Genomic DNA, 19,410 nt, shown 5'->3' on the forward strand with positions numbered 1-19,410 from the left:
TTATATATACTCCAACTGTTCCAAAGTCTCTCTCTCTCTCTTTTATATATCGTGTAGGCTTCTTTCCTTTGCGAATCTTGTAAAGGTCTTTCTTTGCAGATTTTCAAGAATCCTTTCTTCATAGTTCTTGCGAGCCCCCCCCCCTACACACTCGCTTCCCTCGCCTCTGCCTACAGCTATGCCTATTTGATCAATAGTAGAGAAGCTCCCTGTTACCAGTCGCCATATTACTTATCTTTTTTTTGCGCATCCGGCTGCCGAGAATGGACCGTCCAGACCAGCCGCTTCTGGCTCGATCAGAGCCCGCGTCCTCTGAAGATATCCCGCCGCTAATTGACATTGCCTCGTGCGAAACAAGCAGTGCTGCAGATGGTCCTTCACACCCCGTGGCAAACGCATCTGGGGACATCGTGGCAGGCTCTGACAATGGAAACTCCCCGGAGGCACCGGCAAACTTGTCTGCGCCTTCATCTGCCTCTGAATCCAAGGTAAGTTCTTGTTGCTCTCGAGTTAAAGTTCAAGGAATTAACGCATTAAACAGGGAACAAAGAGAGTATCATTTGTTCTTCCCGTCAAACCGACCGACGAGCTTGGAGAGCCCGAATGTTGGCCTTTTGGTCGAAAATCCGGAGACGCAGGCTATCGTCCTCTCACTGAAGAAGAACTCCGTCGCCTCTTGCCTTCCTCGTTTCGAAACGGCAAAGCGTGGGTCGGGATTCCAGAAAAGCGTGTCGAGCACTTCTTGACGAACGATCTCAGTGTGGATGGCTTGATGAAAGTGTTTGATTGCTTTCCCATGCTTGGTCAGAAGAACACACCACCACGCGCTCTCAGCTACCAACAAGCTCTTGGTCTCGAAATTACCGTCATTGAGAAGATGGATATGCACTTGCTCTACTCAAAGGATAAGATTCTTATCAAGCCCCTCCCAAAGTATCTTTTTGAACCCAAATTTTGGTATCAATACCTTGAATGCCCGGAGGACTGCCAGTATCATGACATGTTCACGGCTTTTCGGAGAGGAGGGCAGTTACATAACAGCCACAGACTCACCAGACTCAAACCTTGCAACCACAGCGTCATTTGGATGCGTGCCTTGGGATTCGCTTTCTCTTACGTTGCGCTGGTGTGCACCAAGAGAGACTTTGAGATTGCAAAGGCGAAAGATTTGATCCCAGACGATGTCAGCTTTGAAGGCTGGAAGTATTTTGTGTCTCGAATGCTCGGCGACAGCGCTGGCGGCAAGATCCTCAGGCAGATCGACAAGCGATTCACGTATGGCGAATTGGATCTGGCGCGCCTCAACCAGGTTTTCATGATTCGCAGCCCTTTGAAGTGGCTCCTCCAAGGCAATGAATACCGAGAGTTGGTCCAGAGTCACTTCTTTCTGCCACCCTTGTCCATCTATGTGGCTGTCGTTCTGGGATACAGGTTCGCTAGGATTGCCTACATCAAGATGACGGAAAACCAGGCATTGGTTATCATTGTGTAAGTATTAGCCTTTTTCCTCTCTGTGAAATCTTCTTGATGCTGATGTTTGCACAGTTTCCTTGCTTGCCTCTGGCTTGTCCTTTGCTTGCTCTCTTTCAGCAGGGCCGAGCCACCGATGCTTTGAGTTCAAGGGGCCGAAGAAGCGGTCAGAGATGTACGGTCTCGAAATCAGCCTGTACGGCTAGGGGTGGAAAAGTGTGTTTCTGAAATTCAGCTAGTTTTGAAAGAGATGGATGGTTATTGCATCAAGTGAGCAGATCGTAACATTGATTGATTTTGGGATATTACCTATTAGGTAGATAGTTTTTGCTTGAGTAGTTAGTTCTAGACCAAAAGAAAAAAAAAAGATTCTTTCCTTTTTATATCAAGAAGAGCTCATCTGTTTAACGTTCCCGATGAATATCTGGTAGATGAGCTGGCAGTCTTCGGACAGAATTTGGCAGAAGAGTGACTGGCCTGTAACAATGCCGAGACGTGGTGCTACCCTGCGATGTAGATTTCCACCGAGTTGCCATCTTCATCGTCATGATTATTGTCTTGGGCGTAGAGCGTTGTAGTCTTCATCCGGGTTGATCGGGTTTCTTATCTGTTCATGGCAGGTTGTGCTGAATATAATCGTCAAACGTGTTGGCTACACAGAGTATGGACACTATGGATATTGGCGGCGCAAGAGACTGAGAGACGAATTAGCTGGTGTATCTAGGTCAAGATATGAGTGATACTCACAGGATAGATTGAATGGCCATACAGTAGCATGTCAAACGTCGGCACCATTGATCGCAAAATGGTCAGAGATCGAGCCGCAGCTGCGTATAATTCGCAAAATAGAGATGTGAGGGTTGATGGCCAAGTAACGCCACGCCATCCGAGGTTTGCCGAACTGAAAAGGGAAAATGACAACATAGATAGATTATGGCTGCTTTTTGAATCAAACAAGATGATTCATGATGTATCAGAGGAACATGAAGTTTCTTTCTGCCATTGGCGGTGTGCTAGGGTCAACCGACAGCAGGTGCCACGGCCGTATTGTTGCTGCGACTCCGGTTCAGAGACTGCTTGTCTTGAACTCTGCCTCGCCATGTTCAGCCTTGCCGTATTCAATATTGCCTTGAGTTGTCTTCATTCTCTTTGTTGCGCATTTCTTTGTTTCTCTTCTTTCGGAGCATTGAAGCCAAACACTTGCCCGATCCATGGAAGTTACAAATTTAACTGATTTGACCAACATGAAGCCTGCAGCAGGATACTCTGCCAACAATTTTATCGACCGTCTCCCAAAGTTGAATATATACATGGATTATATGATTTGATTCCAAGTTTTCAAGCTGCATTCGTTATCTTGCAAAGGCTCTTGCTCAATACTAATGCTATTGATTACTAGGTGGACCGCAACTCCATGGCTTGCATCGCAATCATCGCAACGATGCGCTTTGACAAGACCGAAAACCCAAACGATCGGAGACAATATACACGCCGAAATAACCTACAACCTCAAACAGACTGGATTGTTGAGAGATACACAAGTTAATGGAAGATTTGGCAAACAGAACGCCGCCGTGGCTGATATCGAGAACCATGGCCTTGTTCGACAAAAGCGCATAGAGCTACTAGCTAGCGATATTCTCTTGTCTACACTTAAATCAATTCTATGGCTTTCTTTTTTTCTTTTTTGGTGAGGCCGCTGCATTTTAACAGAGCCGGATGTTTCGTTGATGAACGACTTGTTCTTGTGTCTCTGCACTCGCAGCTAATGCATTGCCCGCCATATCAACCGCCACCACCTCTAGGAGCAGAGCGTGGAGCCTTACGAAAAGAATGCTGTTGAAACAGAAGATTCTGCTGTGGACAAGGAGATTTTGGGGAGCCAAGTCGATTGCACAGTTAAGATGCTGCTACCAGTGGTACACCTCTAGTGGAGATTCACGGATGGAATCGCGGCACATTGGCTTGAAAATCAACAGCCAACGCCTACGCGGTTATAAGCGCTCCCACAGTCTGGCTATGCACATGCTACGCACATTCTATGTCAAAGAATCCCATTTGGAAGGAAGAAAGAAGAAAGCGGCTACTGGAGTGGAAACGTGCAGAGTGGCCCCCCCTTCCTGGCGTAACGCCAAGCTACGTCAAAGTTTGGTGGGATGTGGTGATTTGTTTCAAGATGGCAACAGAGCCGTTACAGGTGATGTCTAGAGCAGTGGATATCGCGCGAGAGTCGAAAGCTTTGCACCATGCGCTTAGCACGCCGATTAAGCGCACAGGGCAAGCAAGGTACTGGATAGTATTAGTAGAACAGCGGGAAACATATTGCTGCTGCTGCTCGTGCGCAATGGTCAAGACCTGGGCATCTTGCCTTGTCTGCCAAAGCGTCTACTAGTGGAAGCTATCTTGTGACGACTCAGTAGACGCCTAGCACTTTTGCTAGTGACTGGAGATTGCGGAAGCTTGCTGCTTCCCAGCGCCCGTCAAACTCCGTCATGGCAGCAGGTTGCCGTCTTCGAGAGCACCGTCACCCCTAACAAGACGAAAAGGAGGACAGAAGCAGCGGCAAGATGCAGCGCTGCTCTCCATCGCCATGGCGGTGTCGCCGCCTTGTGCACTCGCCCGCATGTCAGCAGCTACAGCACTTCGTATTGTCGGCAAGCTGCCGTTGCCAAATCCTACTGACTGCTAGGACTAACTACTAGCAATCAACTCCATCTCCATCCGCCTATTATTAGGCCCAGGACGTTGAATGGGTCGAGTTCAATGGCAAGTTTGGCACAGAGCGCCTTGGCCGGTTTCGACACTAGGCAGACGGGCCTTGTTCCAGATTGGATACCCGTTGCAGAGGCCAGCCACCTCTTGGTGTGGTCTGTACTTGTAGTAGCATCAATTGAATTTCAATCAGCAACGTCGAGCTCGTGGTAGTCCTTCTAGAGCTCTTCTGCTGTCAATGACACCCGTGCACAGGCAGAACAAAGCCTCAAAGCCGGGCCTCCATTTACACAAAAGTGCTGCAATACAGGCCCTGGCCTCTGCCCTTGCAAACGTGCATCTCGGGTCAGGCGACTTGACCTGGACTGTCGTGAGCGAGAAGTGAGCAGGGTACGTACCGTGCATGGGCTGGTGCCTTTTTCGGCCCTCGCCTCCTCCCTCGCCTTTCCCTCTTCCCCCCACATCCAGCCACAGCACGCATGAACCTCGTCTTTTGTCACCCAAACCGAGCCAGCAGCAAGCAGTGAGCAGTCAGAGTCAGGCAGACGGGAATTTGCATCTTCCAGCCCAGTGCTTGATTGCCTAAAATCAACCAAAGCCAACCTTGGGCTCGACCAGCTCCAATCAGACGGTGAGCCGCCTCATCTCTCTCTCCCTCTCTTTTCTGCCTCTCTATCAGCAATCAAATGAAATCACTTCAAATCTCCTTTGACCACCCAAACAAGGCGCGGGCGGCTCCTTGCGCCTCGTCTCACAGCTACACGGCACAAGGAAGCCTTGTTTCTGTTTCCCCTTCCCCTCTTTGTTGCCGTCGTTTGCTTTCATCAACATCATCATCCTCGTCATCCTCGTCCTCTTCCTATATCCATTCGAAGCTGCGTCTGCATCTACAGCCTCTGATTCGTCTCCCACCATCCACACTCTCTGGTCCGATTTCACAGCGCCTCACGAGCCTTCCCTTGCATCTCGTGTAGGTGCCGCCATCTGATTTGTCCTGCTTAAAAGGCCCCCCCAAAATCCCTTGCAGACGAAACGCGTTCATCCATAGAGACGGGGCCTATCAAGTCGTCGCCTCCCCCTCGATTGTGTCTCCACCAGCTCCAGTGGCGCTAGCAGATACAACAATCAACAGGGTACGTGTAACGCAAGTGGCAGGTATCTTTCTATCTTTGCCTCCTAAGCCTCTCCTAGCAAGCTCCTACAGTAGCAAGCCCCGAGCCACGGACTAGCACAGGATCGAGTTAGCCAGCGGGTGCCTCGTTTGCCTGCTGCGAAGCTGCTTGATATCCATCGCCCTTTTGATTGCCCGGCCTCTTGCAGCTTCACCTCCTGCGGCTGAACCCCGTTTCCTCTGACGTTGATGCAGCCTTGAAACCCTCTCCAGACCGAGGCGCCGCCATCACCATCTCCCATCTCCGATTCCCGCTTCTCATCTCCAGCCATTCGTCCATCTCCCTTTTGCCGTCTTGAGTCCCTCTCCTGTCTGTTTCTACTCGCTATATACCAAGCGCAAAGCCCCTCGTTCGATCCGTCCTCCACCGACTTGTCGCCTCTCGATTCCAACCAACCCCTCCGCCGCATCAGACATCATACCATACCATTACCGCCGTCGCTAAACATTCAGCATTCATCACAGAACTGTTATCGAAACTACTACTTAATCTTTGGACGCAATGGCGCAAGCTGGAGTTCAATCGTTGAAGGTAACCGCGGTTTCTCCTTTTCCCCTCCGCCGTTGATTTTTTCTTCTTTTACTGACGTCTCCTATCTCCTTTAGTGCGTCGTGACTGGTGACGGTGCCGTTGGCAAGGTTTGTACCATTCTCAAGTTCCCGTTTCTTCAGTTGGGTGCTTATCGGCTAACTTTCGACTTTTTTAGACTTGTCTGCTCATCTCGTACACGACCAATGCGTTCCCCGGAGAGTACATCCCGACAGTGTCAGTCTCTCATTCCGCGTCAGAAGAGAAAAAAAAGAAAGGCAAGAATGCCTATGATTGGGAATTTGTTGTTGACTATTGCTTGTTAGGTTTGACAACTACTCTGCTAGCGTCATTGTGGATGGCAAACCCATCAGTTTGGGACTTTGGGATACGGCAGGCCAGGAAGATTATGACAGACTCCGGCCCTTGTCCTATCCCCAGACTGATGTCTTCCTCATTTGCTTCTCCGTCGTGAGCCCGCCATCGTACGACAACGTTGCCGCAAAGGTACGAGCCGCGCTCTCTCTCTTTTGAATCATCGCTGTCCGGATGAGAAAATCGAAGCATCTGACCCTTTGAATAGTGGCTTCCTGAGATCACTCATCACTCTTCCGGAACTCCCATCATCCTGGTTGGCACCAAGATCGATCTCCGAGACGACCCTGGCACCCGCGCTGCCCTGACCAAGCAGCACATGGAGCCCGTCCGATACGAGAACGTGCTCAACTACGTCAAGGATGTAAACAAGACGAACAAGATTATCTACAAGTACATTGAGTGCTCCGCTCTGACGCAGCGAAATCTCAAGAGTGTCTTTGACGAGGCTATTCGGTAAGCCTTGCCCAACCCAACCTTTTTGTATCTTTTTGGAGCCCTTTCTTTGCACCCTTTCTTCGCACCCTTTCTTTTCTGTCTTTTCTTTGTTATTTCTCCTTACAACCTGCTCTTATCTCGCCTATTTTTTTTTTAAACTGCTGCTAACCTTTGCCTTCTTCTCCCTTCCAGTGCGGTCCTCAACCCCACCCCTCAGGCCTCCAAGGCCAAGAAGTCCAAGTGCTCCATCCTTTAAAATGAATCTACGATGTCAGTTCGTTTGCCATCTTTAGCATCTCGTGCAGCGAAGACGTCTTAGCATTTGTTTCCAACGAACGATTTACAATCTCGAGCCGCCGCCGCCGCCTCACGAATCTTTTTTTCTTTTTGAGTCACCTAGAATGGTGTGCATTACAGAAGCTTCCTCACTGGGCCATGTTTCGATGAATTTAGACGGAGAAAGTGCATTTAATGGAGGATGGAGGAGCAGATTACGAGGATGGAGAAGAGGACCGGGGCTCTAAAAAGGAGATTTCTTTTTTCTTTGTTTTTGTGTTTTTTTAATGAACATGGCTGTCCTGTGTCTTGAGATTCCCCCCATTTTCTCGGTACTGTTGATAGAGTTTGCAGCAAGCCAGAAAATGACATTTGTTAACAGGACGGCGACGATTCTGATGCCATCTTGATGGTTCTAGAAGCTGGAAGATGAAAAGCAGCAAGAGAAGAAAAGAAAAAGAGCAAAGAAAAAACAGTACAAACCCCAATGGCGTCTGGTAATTTTTTGACGATTGTTTCTGTCTGCATTCCATCTGTCATTCTCTCCATAGACTTGAAAACGCAATCTTAAAAGCCTTTCTTTTCGCCCCTTTAAATTGTCTTGAATCCTTTCCTGTTGGTCTGCTCTAGCATGGGTAGACGGCATGTGCATAAAACATTGTGCTGATACGAGTAATGCTGGTGTTTGAAGATGACTTTGACGAATTATTCAAGCATGAGGAGCGTCATGTATGTGAAGATTAAACTCCGTCCAATTCTATTGAGGGGTATCTCTCTTCTTGCTAATTTTGTTTTCTGTCTCCTGTCCACTCTGCATGTTATATCCTATATCCAGATGTTTATGGTATGCAAAAAATAATTCCCATCCCCCCCCCCCCCCCTTCCCAATGTGTTTAAAATCTAGCATATATATCAATGACAGATTCTCCACAAATATGTTGTGTCTAGGTTGCTTGACGTCTGCCCGATTTCTTCCTGCACATGCAGGCAAAAGGACGGAATCAACAAAGTAAAGAGATTATTGACAGCAAGACAAATTTATATGATCAAATCCCAACATAAGAAAAGAAAGAAAACAAAAAAAAAGGAGGAATAAACGCATAAGAAAAACGCCTGGAGAACAAATGGCCGGGCTAAGGGTAGTGTCTAAAATTGATTTCAGCAAGAACCAATTTCCATTAATTTTCGAAACCAGAGAGACGGGCAAGACGGCTAGGGTGAATGTCCATTCGCGCGTTTCCTCCATTGCCCTGATTTTCGACCTTGGCAACCTTCTCCTTTTCGATGCGCTTGGCTCGGTTCTCGTCGAGTTTCTTGTTCTTCTCCATGATCTTGCCCTGGCGGCCTTCGCTCTTTCCACCACCTCCGGCACTGTAAGGCGTAACTGTCAGCATTTTCTCCTTTTTGGTAAGATTACACGCTTCATTGCGGCCAAGACTTACGTCAACTCGACATTGATTCTTCTCGGTTCGGAGACGCCATCCTCAAACATGGAGTGGTGGAACTTGTCCAGGCAGGTCCTCTGATGCGCGGGCGATGCGAACTCGACAAAGGCAATGCCTCGGCACATCTTGGGGTCTTCCTTCTTGGTCAAGCAGCGCACGGCAACCGGCTTCAGGGAGGCAAAGTGCGCCGTGATGGTTGCGGCGGTGGCAGTGTAAGGCAGGTTGCCGACAAAGACAATGTTGCGGCCCGGCTTGGTTGCTGTGGAGGCGTCGAGGTCGATGGCATCTCCGCCTTGTGGTGCGTCCTTGGAGGCTGAGGCTTCAGGCTGAGACTGGGCTTTTTCAGCCTTCTTCTTCTCCTTCTTCTCTTTCTTGTCCTTCTTGTCCTTCTTCCCCTCCTTTGCATCGCCGTTTGTCTTGGCTTCGGGCTGGGTCACGACAGGCTCAGCATTCTGCGCACCACCCTCGCTGCTTTCATCGGTGTCCATGTCTTCAGGGAGATCCTGGATGTTCTTGCGCTCGTCCTTTTTTTCTTTTCGGGTCTTGTTGTTGTACTTGGACTTGTCCTTTTTGGGCTTCTTCGCCTCTCTGTCTTCCTTTGCCTCTCTCTTCTTCTCCTTCTTCTCCTTCTTCTTTTCTCTCTTCTCCTTAATGTCCTCCTTGTGCTTCTTCAAGCTGCTCGATGATGCGGCATCGTCGTCGGTGCGCTTGCGCTTCTTGTCCAGAGACACGTCGACGGGATTTGAGTCCTCGGTTGAGGCGGCGGTGGCTCGCTTGGACTTCATTGTGATGTGAGTTTTGCTGTTCTTTTGGAAGTCAAGAGTAAATGAAACTGCAGAAAGAATTCGCTGTCTATGGTTGTGCGGCTTGGACAGGAATAAGCAGCCAGAAATCTGCGTAGTTTTGCTAGATTGCGATGCTCAAACTACTACTGATAAGATTGGGAAAAAAAAATCTCCAATGGCTCTTATCGCGCCTACTAAGGCTGCTCCCATTTTTTATCAAGGTGGGGCAAGACGCTTCGCGTTTGCATCGGCGCTAGTGCTAGCAATCTTGTATTTTCCGCTTTGGCGTGCCGCCCGCCACAAACGTTATTGCGAGTTTAAAAGCAGCATCGGCTCGGCAGAGATTGGCTGTGCGGTGTAAGTGAGGATGAGGCGATGGTGAAGTTTGGCTTGTATCGGTTTCTCGACAAGGCACCTTGGCATGCGCTGAACGAAGTACACGAGTAGAAAAGAGTAAGCACAGGTCTGCTCTTTCTTACCAAGCTGCATGCTCTTAAGCGAGTCCAGCGCATTTGGTGCCTGGGCTTGTCTCTGGAAACACTAAATGGGCCCTGTAGAGGTTCAGACCATCCAAGATGCGCTGTAATTGGCCCTGGCTTCGCTTCTCTGTTACACTGCATCCATCGACGCAGCCCGCCTGTGCTGTTCGTCTCCTGGAAGCAGGAACAGCTTTGAGGCCATGCACGATGGCCTTTGATAGGCGGATTGAGAGATTTTGCCCAAGAAGAGGGACGAGAACATCGTGGCAATACTTGGTTTGGTGGTGTCTCGACTACTTGGTTTTTCTAGGTCGGCTACTCCCGAATGTCCAGATGTGGCTGTTTGATTTTCTTGAATCATTCATTCTGCTACTTGAGCCCAACTCCGGAGCAAACTATCCAAATCAATCCAGGCATCTACGGGATGCATACAATCGCAATGCTCCAGATCAACAGATAAGACTGATCAATCTCAAAGAAGATACCACATGGCAGTATCTAGGTACTGCTGCAGCTGTTTTTGAGGTAAGAAATACTACAAATTGAGCAACTGCCATCTGATGCTTCCACATATACTCCCCTGCTCGGCAAACCGGTTGAACCATCTCCTGCATCGGAAGGAGCCTCAAAAGAGACGGTCACGCAGATACCGCCCCTCATTGGCCATTGGCCGAATTGCCGAGCCTGGCGCACGTCATCATCAGCTTGCCTATCACATCTCTCTCTATCTACAGGAAGGGGCGAGAACAAGACACGCTCGCTTCTTTTCGTGCCGACATGCGGGGAAATTGTCGTCTTTCCATTTTTGGAGCACGAAGCAGGAAGTAGCAGCGCAATCGCAGCAGCCATAGCCGAGATCTGGACGGAACTTGCCATGTCAGTAGTGTCCAGAGGCTGTCTGTGGCTTCATTAGCAGTAGCATCATCACCACGAGTAAGTAAGGCGCGTCCAGCTCTTACCCCGCAAATCACAGGGAGGGGCGCCAGAAAGCCAATCCACTGCCCTGAATTGGGGGCGGCCTAGATTGAATTTAGAACCAAGATGCTCTTTGCTCACGCCATGTGATGGGCCAGCTTCTCGTGTGGGGAAGATGGGGAAGATGGGGAGATGGTTTATCGCATTGTCTCGTCCTCTGCCTCCCCCAGCCCACGGCTAATCTTGTGTGCTTCTTATTCGTCATGCCGTCGGCTCAATTCTCTGGCCATCGCTAGCATACCCTTCTGTGCGCCCAATTTCTCTTTGGTTACGAGTCAGTTGCTGGACTAGCTAGTCATTCCACCGGTAGTTTCTTGATATCCTACTCTTGAGGCTGTACTAACTAGCCCTATAGCTGCGAACCCCAGACTTGGAGAGACGATCGGCATCGTTTACGTGCTGCCTATTGGCCCTACAATTCCCGGTTGATAAGCTATTCCCGGCTCTGGTCGGCTCCAAAAAGCAGGAGGAAGACAGTCGCTCCTCTGAACAAAGATCAAGCAAGAAGCTTGACGCCAGCAGACTGCAAACCGTTGAGCAAATACCGACCCCATGTGCCAGGCGAGCCAGGATTGTATCGCTCCACTCAAGGTCAAGTAATCATACCTACTTCTCCATCCTTCTCCATCCGTACTAACCTGCCCATCCTGTGGAGAAGATTGTGAATAGAAACGCATCACCGTGGGTCTCTCCCCAGAGTAGCGAGACCCTCCCCCAGCTTGCTGCTAGTGCAAGTACATGCGAGCCACAAGCATCGCCATTCATGACCACGGCAGAATGCAGCAAGGAGAGCCACGGCAACAACGCAGCACAAGTGTATGCTCGAAAAGCATGGGCCCTTGACCGGAATCTTCTCTTTGCGGTCTTGTACAGGTGCTACTCTGGCCATTTATCTTCCATCTTCCCCCCCCTCATCTGAGACAAGGCCTCGTTATCTTCCTTCGGATGTAACCCTTCTTACTACCTACCACCACTTTTCGTCTTCTATTCTCTTTCTCCAACTTTTTGTCCGCAAAAAAAGGCAACATCTGCGTTCTTGACCAAGAAGAGCATTCGCATCCTTCTTTTCCCTTTTTTATTTTTCCTGTTTAGTCTTCAGGGTTACACCTGGACGCGCGACGCGCAATGGAAGCCAACAACCCTACCTCTGAAAAAGTCGAGGTTGAGCAGCTTCAAAATGTGGCAAAGAATGATCTCGAGACCTCGGGAGTAGAAACGGGATCTGACCGTGCTATCGGGTCGTTTGTTGATGTTGACGAGAAGAAGGTCTTGCGCAAGGTACCCATCTTCCATTACCCCCGGCATCAGACATCAAGCTGACTCAGAACTTGTGTAGATGGACATGAGACTCATTCCCATGCTCGCAGCGCTATATCTCCTTTCGTTCCTCGATCGTAAGTATTCCTTCTCCAGCGCGGCTCACATTCTCTTCTCCCATTGTGATTCAACATGTCCCATCTAACTCGTTACGCTCAGGGGGGCAATATTGGCAATGCCAAGATAGAAGGCCTTCAAGAAGACCTCAACATGACGCCGGGCCAGTACAACTGGTGTCTTACCGTCTTCTTTTTCACCTACGCAGCCTTTGAGGTTCCTAGCAATCTGCTGCTAAAAAAGCTGCGCCCCAGCCGGTGGCTGCCATTGATAATGGTTTGTTGGGGGGTTGTAATGACACTCATGGGCCTTGTCCAGAGTTTCCAAGGCCTGGTAGTGGCTCGGTTATTCCTAGGAGTAACAGAAGCCGGTTTGTTTCCAGGAGTTGCTGTATGTCCTCTTGTCTTTCGGCTTCTCTTCATTGCCTACAGCGCACAAGATCATTTCGTTTTCGTCTTTCTGAGCTGACACACGTCTTCATGTAGTACTACCTTACCTTATGGTATTGCCGTCATGAGATCCAGTTTCGCCAAGCACTCTTCTTCTCCGCCGCGTCTGTAGCCGGCGCCTTTAGCGGCCTTCTCGCCTTTGGTATCAGCAAAATGGACGGCGTCGGCGGCCTTGCTGGATGGCGTTGGATCTTCATCCTCGAAGGAATTGCAACCGTGCTTGTTGCCGCCTCGGCCTTTTTCTTTCTGTTCGATTTTCCCGAGACGGCCACGTTTCTCACCGAAGAAGAACGTGCTTTTGTCATCCATCGGCTCAAGTACCAAGGTCAAGTCCAGCTATTGGCTGATGGCACGGCCAATCAGGCCCAAGTCGCGCAGGCCGAAGAGTTTAAATGGAAGTACGTTTGGCAGGCATTTACAGATTGGCAAATCTGGGTCAACATCTTTGTCTACTGGAGCGTAAGTCTATCCCTGCTCTGATCCTTTCTCCACGTCAGCCCCTTGTGCGTATACCGTTGAAATTTGACTACGTTTTGCGTATATGCCAAGCCCTTCACTGAGTATAATATGCATTGTGCTAACATCTTCAATTGAACAATGTAGATCGTCTGTCCCCTCTACGGCATCTCCCTCTTCCTTCCCAGCATTATCAAATCTCTCCACTATACCTCGAGCACTGCCCAGTTGATGACTGTGCCCATCTACGTCGTTGCGGCCATCCTTGCCGTCATCACCGCATGGTTCTCTGATAGAGTCGGCAAGCGCAGCCCCTTCATCATTGGATTCTTATTCATGATGATACTCGGCTATGGCATGTACGTCTGCGTCTCTCTAGCTTTCGCTCCCTATAACCATTACCAGAAAAAATATCAAGCTAATTTCATCGACCAGGTGTATCGGTTCATCCAATCCCAAAGTCGTCTACGGAGGCATCTTCCTTGTTGCCTGTGCTATTTACCCTTCATTCCCCGGTAACATCACCTGGTTGTGCAACAACTTGTCCGGGTCCTACAAGCGCAGCGCCGGCATGGCCATTCAAATTGGAGTTGGAAATCTTGGAGGGGTAAGTTGGCACGCGAGAGATGCTCTGTATACGCATTGCTAATTCTTCTTTCAACTAGGCCATGGCATCCAACTTCTACCGTCAGGTCGATGCCCCTCGGTACGTACTGGGGCATGGACTGGAGCTAGGATTCATATCTATAGGCATCGTCGCTAGCGTCATCTTGATCGTTAGCTACCACACCATCAACAAGAAGCGCGATCAGAAGCTCGCCAATGGAGAGGCGGCTCATTATACACCACAAGAGCTATCAGAGATGGGAGACAGGGCTGTCACATTCCGCTACATGTTTTAGGCTTCAACCATGACAACACATGTACGAGGAGTAGCTAGCTTAGACGCATACAAGGGGATTGCAATAATCTAAATCAGCCTTGTATTTTCTATCATGACCCATTCGGCGGGTCTTCCACGCATGAGAACTAGAATTGTAAATGATGAACTAACAAACACGATAATGGCCACACGATTTCAATATCCCTGTGATAAAATAACAAATAACATGGTGGCTCCTGCAATGTATACCAACTCTCTTGTAAACCGCCCAGTACCATGACTAGAATCAGCTCATCAGAGCCTAGCTGGTGAGAACCGCGAGCAGAGTCATCATATAAAGGTACGGTGCCAGCTTTGAGTCACTGCTGACGAGCGCGACTCGAGGGGGCGATGGTTCCATTGCTGTACTATTGGGCTGTATAGCAGAGTGTTCTGGCTTGGGTCTCGAAGTGGTAAGCCCTGTCTGTGTCATAGAAATGCTTGATCCGATATGGTGATGTCCTGCATTGACTGTAGACCTCGCTGTCGGGTTGCTGCCAGTACCTGATTGAGTGGCGGAAGCATGGCTGCTCTCTTTGCTCTGCAAGCCTTCCATGAGTTTCTCAGACAGTGTGGCAGCTGGCGGAGCATTTTCCCAGAGGGTTGTGAGTATCGTTTCCGCGCTCTGATCACCAGGACGAATGATTTTGATCATGAGAGAACCGAGTGGCTCATTGTGTTGATTGTCACCAATGGGTAACGCGTCTTTCATCATACCAAAAGGCATTGGTAGGTTAGACCTTGGAGGATGTACTGTGGTCCGCTTACCATCAACTTTGCATGAGGTGGTCGGTGATTTACCATCTTTCCCTGGACCTGTCGTGCATGAAGTATGGTTGCTTGTGGCAGTTGGCCAGAGGGTGATCTCAGAAGGCTCAGTCGTCTTGCCAGTGGGTTTGCCATCTGCATCATGTACAGCTAGATCAATTGTCTGGCTAGCCGGTACTGGCACTGGCACCGGTGCTACCTGACTCTCTTGTCCGTATAATGATGGGTCGTCTACCTCTGTTCCGTGATTTTCCTGTGGAGGTGGCTCTGTATTTGATTCGGGCAGGCTAGATTCAGAACCGGAATTTTCGCCGCCAGGAGACTGCCCACTGCCTCCCAAGGATGCATATTCTGGGGGAGCATTGCCCGAATCATCACCCGAATCACCATTCGAATCATCATCCGCATCATTGCCAGTTTGGTATGACGGAGGTGAAGGCAACGGCAGAGGCAAGGGTTTAGGATGAATGGTGGATAGAGGCTCTGGCTCCATCAAACTGGTGGGTGCAGGGGAAGAAGAGCAAGGCGGAGACGACGTCTGAGCAGCAGGCGTAGGGTTCGCAGGCTGAGGTACTTGGGATCCTGGGATTGGATCGACTGACACATCAGCGCCGTTTGTGGTTGAGCAAGGGCTTGATGCAGGAGCCGGCGTTGGGGATGCAGGAGCCGGCGTTGGGGGTGCAGGCACGGGTGCAGGTGCAGGCATGCCATCAACGTCGGACGTGGCCGAGACGTCAGGCTTGCCATCATCCTTTGGTTGATCAGAAGCCTCTTGAGTAGGGCTGGGAGATGGAACAGGTTGGCTGGGACCCTCAGTGTCTTCAGGATCCGAGCCTCCAGCAGCATCGGAAGCGGTGGAGCACGGGGTTTCAGGCGATGGAGAGTTTGGGTCGTCTCCATTTGGAGATGTTGGTGAAGGCGCAGGGGTCACTGGAGGATCGCCATGCTCCCCAAGTTCTGTTGATTGTGGAGGAGTGTGCTCATCACCGCTGTGTTCATCGCCAGTGTGCTCATCGCCAGTGTGTTCATCGCCAGTGTGTTCATCGCCAGTGTGTTCATCGCCAGTGTGCTCATCGCCAGTGTGCTCATCGCCAGGGGCATGCTCATCAGGAGGAGCTTGAACGTTTGATGGAGTTGAGTCAGGCGGACATGAAGATGTAGCACTTGGGTCAGCGGACGGAGAGTTTGGGTCGCCTCCGCTTGGAGGTGTCGACGAAGGCGTAGAGGTCGCTACCGGATCGCCATGCTCCCCAAGTTCTGTCGATTGGGGGGGAGCGTGCTCATCACCAGCGTGGTCATCTCCAGGAGCGTGGTCATCGCCAGGAGCTTGAACGCTTGATGGTGTTGTATCAGGTGGACATGATGATGTAGCACTTGGGTCAGCAGGCTCCGGCGTGGTCGGTGTCTGCTCAGGAGGAGGAGATGAAACTGTGGATTTCTCATTGCCATTGTTGCCGCTATTGCCGTTGCCGCTGCCATTGCTACCGTCGCCTTCGCCTTCGCCTTCTCCGTTTTCAGGATCAGGAGTTGGTGACGATGGCGGAGCGGGAGACGGAGACGGAGCATCAGAGGGAGATGGAGCAGGAGATGGAGCAGGAGAGGGAGGTGAGGCAGGCGGGGGAAGTGAAACAGTGACGAGACCATCAGACCCAGAGTTGCATTTCAGATCCAGAGAAATGTCAAAGGAGAGAGTCAAATGCTCAGTATTTTTCGGAGAGGCATCATCGCTGGGCATGCTGTACGCAGCAGGTAGTGACGGGGTAGGACGGTATGAAGGCTTCTCCAGGTCAATGTGCTGGACCTCAACGGGAAACAATGGTCCAATGCCCAAGCCCAGGTTGGAGCATGCCAGGACAACGTGGGACACAGCCGGACCGTAGGTATCTTGGGGGCATGAGATGATGAGGCATTGGAAGAGAGACTGCGACAGACAGACGTTAGTGGATCACGAGACAGATGTGCAGAGAACTGGGCTTGGGACTGGGCAAACCGACATTGGTCCTGAGCTTGTCTGCGCAAATGGCCTTGAGGTCGAGAGATCCGTTTGCGTTTCTGATGCTCGAAGCACAGTCGACGGCGCACTCTGTCCATCATCTCAGGTCAGTAACACGAAGATGCCAGAAATTCCAAAGCACTGCAGGCATGAAGCGTCACTTACGAGGTGCTGCATCATCGGCCGCTGCGATGCCAACAGGGAGGCAAACGGCCAGGAGAACGGCAACCGAAGAAGCTCGCATGTTGACAGACGACCAAGCGGAGACGAAAGGCTGCGTGGAGGAAAGAAGAAATGGTTTGTCGTAATTAACGATGGTCACCAAAAATGGGGGGTCCAAAAAAAGAGCTTGAGAATGCGTTCCAAAAAAAGGACTTGAGTATGCGTTCCAAAAAAAAGGACTTGAGTATGCGTTCCAAAAAAAAAAAGGACTTGAAGATGTGTTCAAAGAAAAGGATTTGAAGATGTGTTCCAAGAAAAGGACTTGAAGATGTGTTCCAAGAAAAAAGGCTTGAGAATGCGTTCCAAAAAAAGAGCGTGGTGGTGATGCTTTGGTAGCGAACGATGGAAGATGAAGAAAAGAAAAGAAAAGAGAGGAGGGGAGAAGGAAGAAAAAGAAAACAAGACAGGCAAAACGCTTGCCGAGAGACGAGCGGCGAAGGAAAGAAAGCGCGTCGCTTGTTGGTGTTTTGATGACGCAACGGAGAGGAACTTGGGAAGGAGCAGAGATGGGGGAAGAAGTTTGAAATCGGCCACCACTGCTGATTGCGCTCACGATCAAGATGAATGAGCGACGGGAAATAATTAGCATCTCAGTGAAGAATCCAATTGGCGAATGCAAATCCATTTGTCTAGATGTCTAAGTAACTCCATTACACCTGGGTTGAAAAAAAAAGCAGATATTAGATAGGTAGAAAACAGGGCGTGATGCAAATGAAAGCGAGCTGGACTGGAGGCGAGAATGTCGCCGTGTCGCATTAGTAGAAGAGCAAGTCAAGCGGCTTCTTCTCGTCGCCATATCGGTCCTTGAACTCCTTCCTCGCCAGAAATCGTGCAAGAGGCATCACGGTGTCCTTCATGTCCATGACGCCCCTCTTCTTCTGGTCAATGTGCGAGGCATCGACGACCAGGCGCTGCAGCTTATCCAGCGACAATGAACCTGCCCCCAAACCATTAATGTCAGCCCATATTTCCAAAATAAGACGAAATGTGTTTGCAGGCGCTGTGCGTAAACAAAAAGCAATGGGCAGCCGGGTAGAAAAACTCACCATTGTCGATAAGCTCCATGAGACGCGCAGGTGTGCCGACGCCGACGCCAATCTTTTTGTTCTTGAGCAGAGTGACTTGCTCCTCGACTTTCATGTGCTTTGCGAACTGAGCGAAGAGAAGAAGATGGATTAGTATTCTAAAGGATAAAAATAGATGATCAGAGAGATGCCAAAATTAAACTCACCAGCTTCGCAACCAAACTGTCCTTGCCTGAGAATTTTCGTAGAGCTCTAAAACATTCATATGAGTTAAATGGATGATTCCATTGATGCAAAAAGAGAGGGAAAGGATAGAAACAATCGTTTTGACAAGAATATTGCCTCCTTACCTGGTAAGATCCGCGGCTCTCAGCCCAGCACCAGCAACAACGATGGTGTGAGGCATGCCATTCTTCTTCTGCGCCCTACTTAAGCTCTCAGGATGCTCTGCAAATTCCTCCAGGAAACTTGGCAAGTTTTCCAATGATCTAGTTTTCTGCCATGAGGTGGTGTCCTTGATAGAAGCGGCTACAACCCATCTCAGTTAGCATTCAAAGAATAAACGGCCGATTTTCTTTCTTTCAAGGTGAACATTTATATGATGGGCGCGAAATACCTGACAAGGCCAAATCCGATAGCTCGACGGGGCTCAAATCAGTGCCGAATCTCGCCAATTTCTGCACGTGGTAGTCGGCCAGCAACTGGCTGTCCATCTTAGCAAAGAGCGTGTTGAGGCCAAGCTCAGCGTCGAGGTTTTCATCCTCTACGGCGTGCTTGGATTTTCTCTTCTTGGTCTTTTTGGCCGGAGCCGGATCTTCCGCGGCTCTCTTCTTTGAATTCGGCATTTTTGCTTTCTCTTCTGACATTTTGTGATGACGGCGGAGCGGATAGAGGTCTGCTTGTGGTGTTTTTTTTTTCTGAGCCTATAGTGGAACTTGGCCAAGGTGAGAATTTTTGCAGGACGATTTGTACAGTATTTTAGATGTGGCTTGCACGGTAAATTTGCTGGCGGGGGCGTGGCAGGCTTACAGTGCGCGTACTGTATGTCACCGAGCGCCATCTGATGCATCCGATGCGCATTACATTCAGCTGATATACCGCTTCATAGAAGTAGAATACTAAATCCCTTTTTACGAAGATAGTATGATTGAGCATATCGAAAGGCGAACTATATCATAAATCAGAAGAAAGTAATACATCTGCTTGTATCGGTCGCAATCGTTCATTTTGAGGGACGAAGCATCCCAACAGGCGACCCAGGTTCATGCGAGACAGTGTGTAAAGATTTTATTCAGTCTTTTGAATGTATAAACTAGATAAAGAGAAGCCCTATTGGCATTCTCACACTAAGCATGGGCGAAGAATCAAATTTCCCCAACTTTCAAGACAACATGTGTAATTAGAACCTCAACCCCAACCCAAACGCCATACATTACCAGTTGGATAAATGAAATGAAAGAAGAAGAAGAAAGGTCAGTCGAAACACGAGAAATAGCAGAATAAAATATCAATGAACAATGACAATCTTCGCGTCCCTCGAATATCG

At 49.6% G+C, this 19,410-nt stretch overlaps 7 protein-coding genes across 7 annotated transcripts; 4 read left to right on the plus strand and 3 right to left on the minus strand.

The window, feature by feature from the left end:
• Nucleotides 1-71: 71 nt before the first annotated feature.
• Nucleotides 72-1,771, plus strand: TrAtP1_001951 (uncharacterized protein). The gene is made up of 3 exons (XM_066111232.1): nucleotides 72-488; nucleotides 542-1,488; nucleotides 1,546-1,771. The coding sequence occupies exons 1-3, from the start codon at nucleotides 264-266 to the stop codon at nucleotides 1,613-1,615; spliced, it is 1,242 nt and encodes a 413-aa protein (XP_065967306.1). The 5' UTR covers nucleotides 72-263; the 3' UTR covers nucleotides 1,616-1,771.
• Nucleotides 1,772-3,716: 1,945 nt separating this feature from the next.
• TrAtP1_001952 (uncharacterized protein) lies at nucleotides 3,717-5,554 on the plus strand (the record flags this gene model as incomplete). Its single annotated transcript, XM_066111233.1, has 7 exons — nucleotides 3,717-3,756; nucleotides 3,911-4,115; nucleotides 4,173-4,337; nucleotides 4,438-4,552; nucleotides 4,801-4,813; nucleotides 5,188-5,315; nucleotides 5,549-5,554. The coding sequence occupies 7 exons, from the start codon at nucleotides 3,717-3,719 to the stop codon at nucleotides 5,552-5,554; spliced, it is 672 nt and encodes a 223-aa protein (XP_065967307.1).
• Nucleotides 5,555-5,855: 301 nt separating this feature from the next.
• TrAtP1_001953 (uncharacterized protein) lies at nucleotides 5,856-6,951 on the plus strand (the record flags this gene model as incomplete). Its single annotated transcript, XM_014085690.2, has 6 exons — nucleotides 5,856-5,885; nucleotides 5,960-5,992; nucleotides 6,061-6,119; nucleotides 6,209-6,389; nucleotides 6,466-6,713; nucleotides 6,888-6,951. 6 exons carry the CDS (start codon nucleotides 5,856-5,858, stop codon nucleotides 6,949-6,951), a joined length of 615 nt encoding a protein of 204 aa, XP_013941165.1.
• Nucleotides 6,952-7,835: 884 nt separating this feature from the next.
• On the minus strand, nucleotides 7,836-9,371 carry TrAtP1_001954 (uncharacterized protein). The gene is made up of 2 exons (XM_014085689.2): nucleotides 8,414-9,371; nucleotides 7,836-8,342 (listed from the first exon to the last, which is right to left on the minus strand). The coding sequence occupies exons 1-2, from the start codon at nucleotides 9,199-9,201 to the stop codon at nucleotides 8,150-8,152; spliced, it is 981 nt and encodes a 326-aa protein (XP_013941164.1). The 5' UTR covers nucleotides 9,202-9,371; the 3' UTR covers nucleotides 7,836-8,149.
• A 2,409-nt stretch (nucleotides 9,372-11,780) lies between these two features.
• TrAtP1_001955 (uncharacterized protein) lies at nucleotides 11,781-13,836 on the plus strand (the record flags this gene model as incomplete). Its single annotated transcript, XM_066111234.1, has 8 exons — nucleotides 11,781-11,933; nucleotides 11,992-12,049; nucleotides 12,160-12,245; nucleotides 12,348-12,419; nucleotides 12,515-12,937; nucleotides 13,082-13,293; nucleotides 13,370-13,541; nucleotides 13,600-13,836. The coding sequence occupies 8 exons, from the start codon at nucleotides 11,781-11,783 to the stop codon at nucleotides 13,834-13,836; spliced, it is 1,413 nt and encodes a 470-aa protein (XP_065967308.1).
• A 282-nt stretch (nucleotides 13,837-14,118) lies between these two features.
• TrAtP1_001956 (uncharacterized protein) lies at nucleotides 14,119-17,464 on the minus strand (the record flags this gene model as incomplete). The annotated part of the gene is made up of 4 exons (XM_066111235.1): nucleotides 14,119-16,545; nucleotides 16,619-16,707; nucleotides 16,783-16,891; nucleotides 17,393-17,464. The coding sequence occupies 4 exons, from the start codon at nucleotides 17,462-17,464 to the stop codon at nucleotides 14,119-14,121; spliced, it is 2,697 nt and encodes an 898-aa protein (XP_065967309.1).
• TrAtP1_001957 (uncharacterized protein) lies at nucleotides 17,446-18,793 on the minus strand. Its single transcript, XM_066111236.1, has 5 exons — nucleotides 18,481-18,793; nucleotides 18,215-18,392; nucleotides 18,071-18,116; nucleotides 17,886-17,991; nucleotides 17,446-17,776 (listed from the first exon to the last, which is right to left on the minus strand). Exons 1-5 carry the CDS (start codon nucleotides 18,728-18,730, stop codon nucleotides 17,595-17,597), a joined length of 762 nt encoding a protein of 253 aa, XP_065967310.1. The 5' UTR covers nucleotides 18,731-18,793; the 3' UTR covers nucleotides 17,446-17,594.
• Nucleotides 18,794-19,410: the final 617 nt, after the last annotated feature.

This window comes from Trichoderma atroviride, chromosome 1, assembly GCF_020647795.1.
Source record: "Trichoderma atroviride chromosome 1, complete sequence".
Lineage (NCBI taxonomy): Eukaryota > Fungi > Ascomycota > Sordariomycetes > Hypocreales > Hypocreaceae > Trichoderma > Trichoderma atroviride.

Excerpts from the sequence above, each read along its gene's own strand:
- TrAtP1_001951 (XM_066111232.1), top strand. The coding sequence starts at position 264 with ATGGACCGTCCAGACCAGCCGCTTCTGGCTCGATCAGAGCCCGCGTCC. Across the intron at positions 489-541 it reads CATCTGCCTCTGAATCCAAG|GGAACAAAGAGAGTATCATT; the intron begins GTAAGTTCTTGT and ends CGCATTAAACAG. Across the intron at positions 1,489-1,545 it reads CAGGCATTGGTTATCATTGT|TTTCCTTGCTTGCCTCTGGC; the intron begins GTAAGTATTAGC and ends ATGTTTGCACAG.
- TrAtP1_001954 (XM_014085689.2), bottom strand. The coding sequence starts at position 9,201 with ATGAAGTCCAAGCGAGCCACCGCCGCCTCAACCGAGGACTCAAATCCC. Across the intron at positions 8,343-8,413 it reads AGAATCAATGTCGAGTTGAC|TGCCGGAGGTGGTGGAAAGA; the intron begins GTAAGTCTTGGC and ends TACGCCTTACAG.
- TrAtP1_001957 (XM_066111236.1), bottom strand. The coding sequence starts at position 18,730 with ATGTCAGAAGAGAAAGCAAAAATGCCGAATTCAAAGAAGAGAGCCGCG. Across the intron at positions 18,393-18,480 it reads ATCGGATTTGGCCTTGTCAG|CCGCTTCTATCAAGGACACC; the intron begins GTATTTCGCGCC and ends GATGGGTTGTAG. Across the intron at positions 17,992-18,070 it reads ACAGTTTGGTTGCGAAGCTG|TTCGCAAAGCACATGAAAGT; the intron begins GTGAGTTTAATT and ends CTCTTCGCTCAG.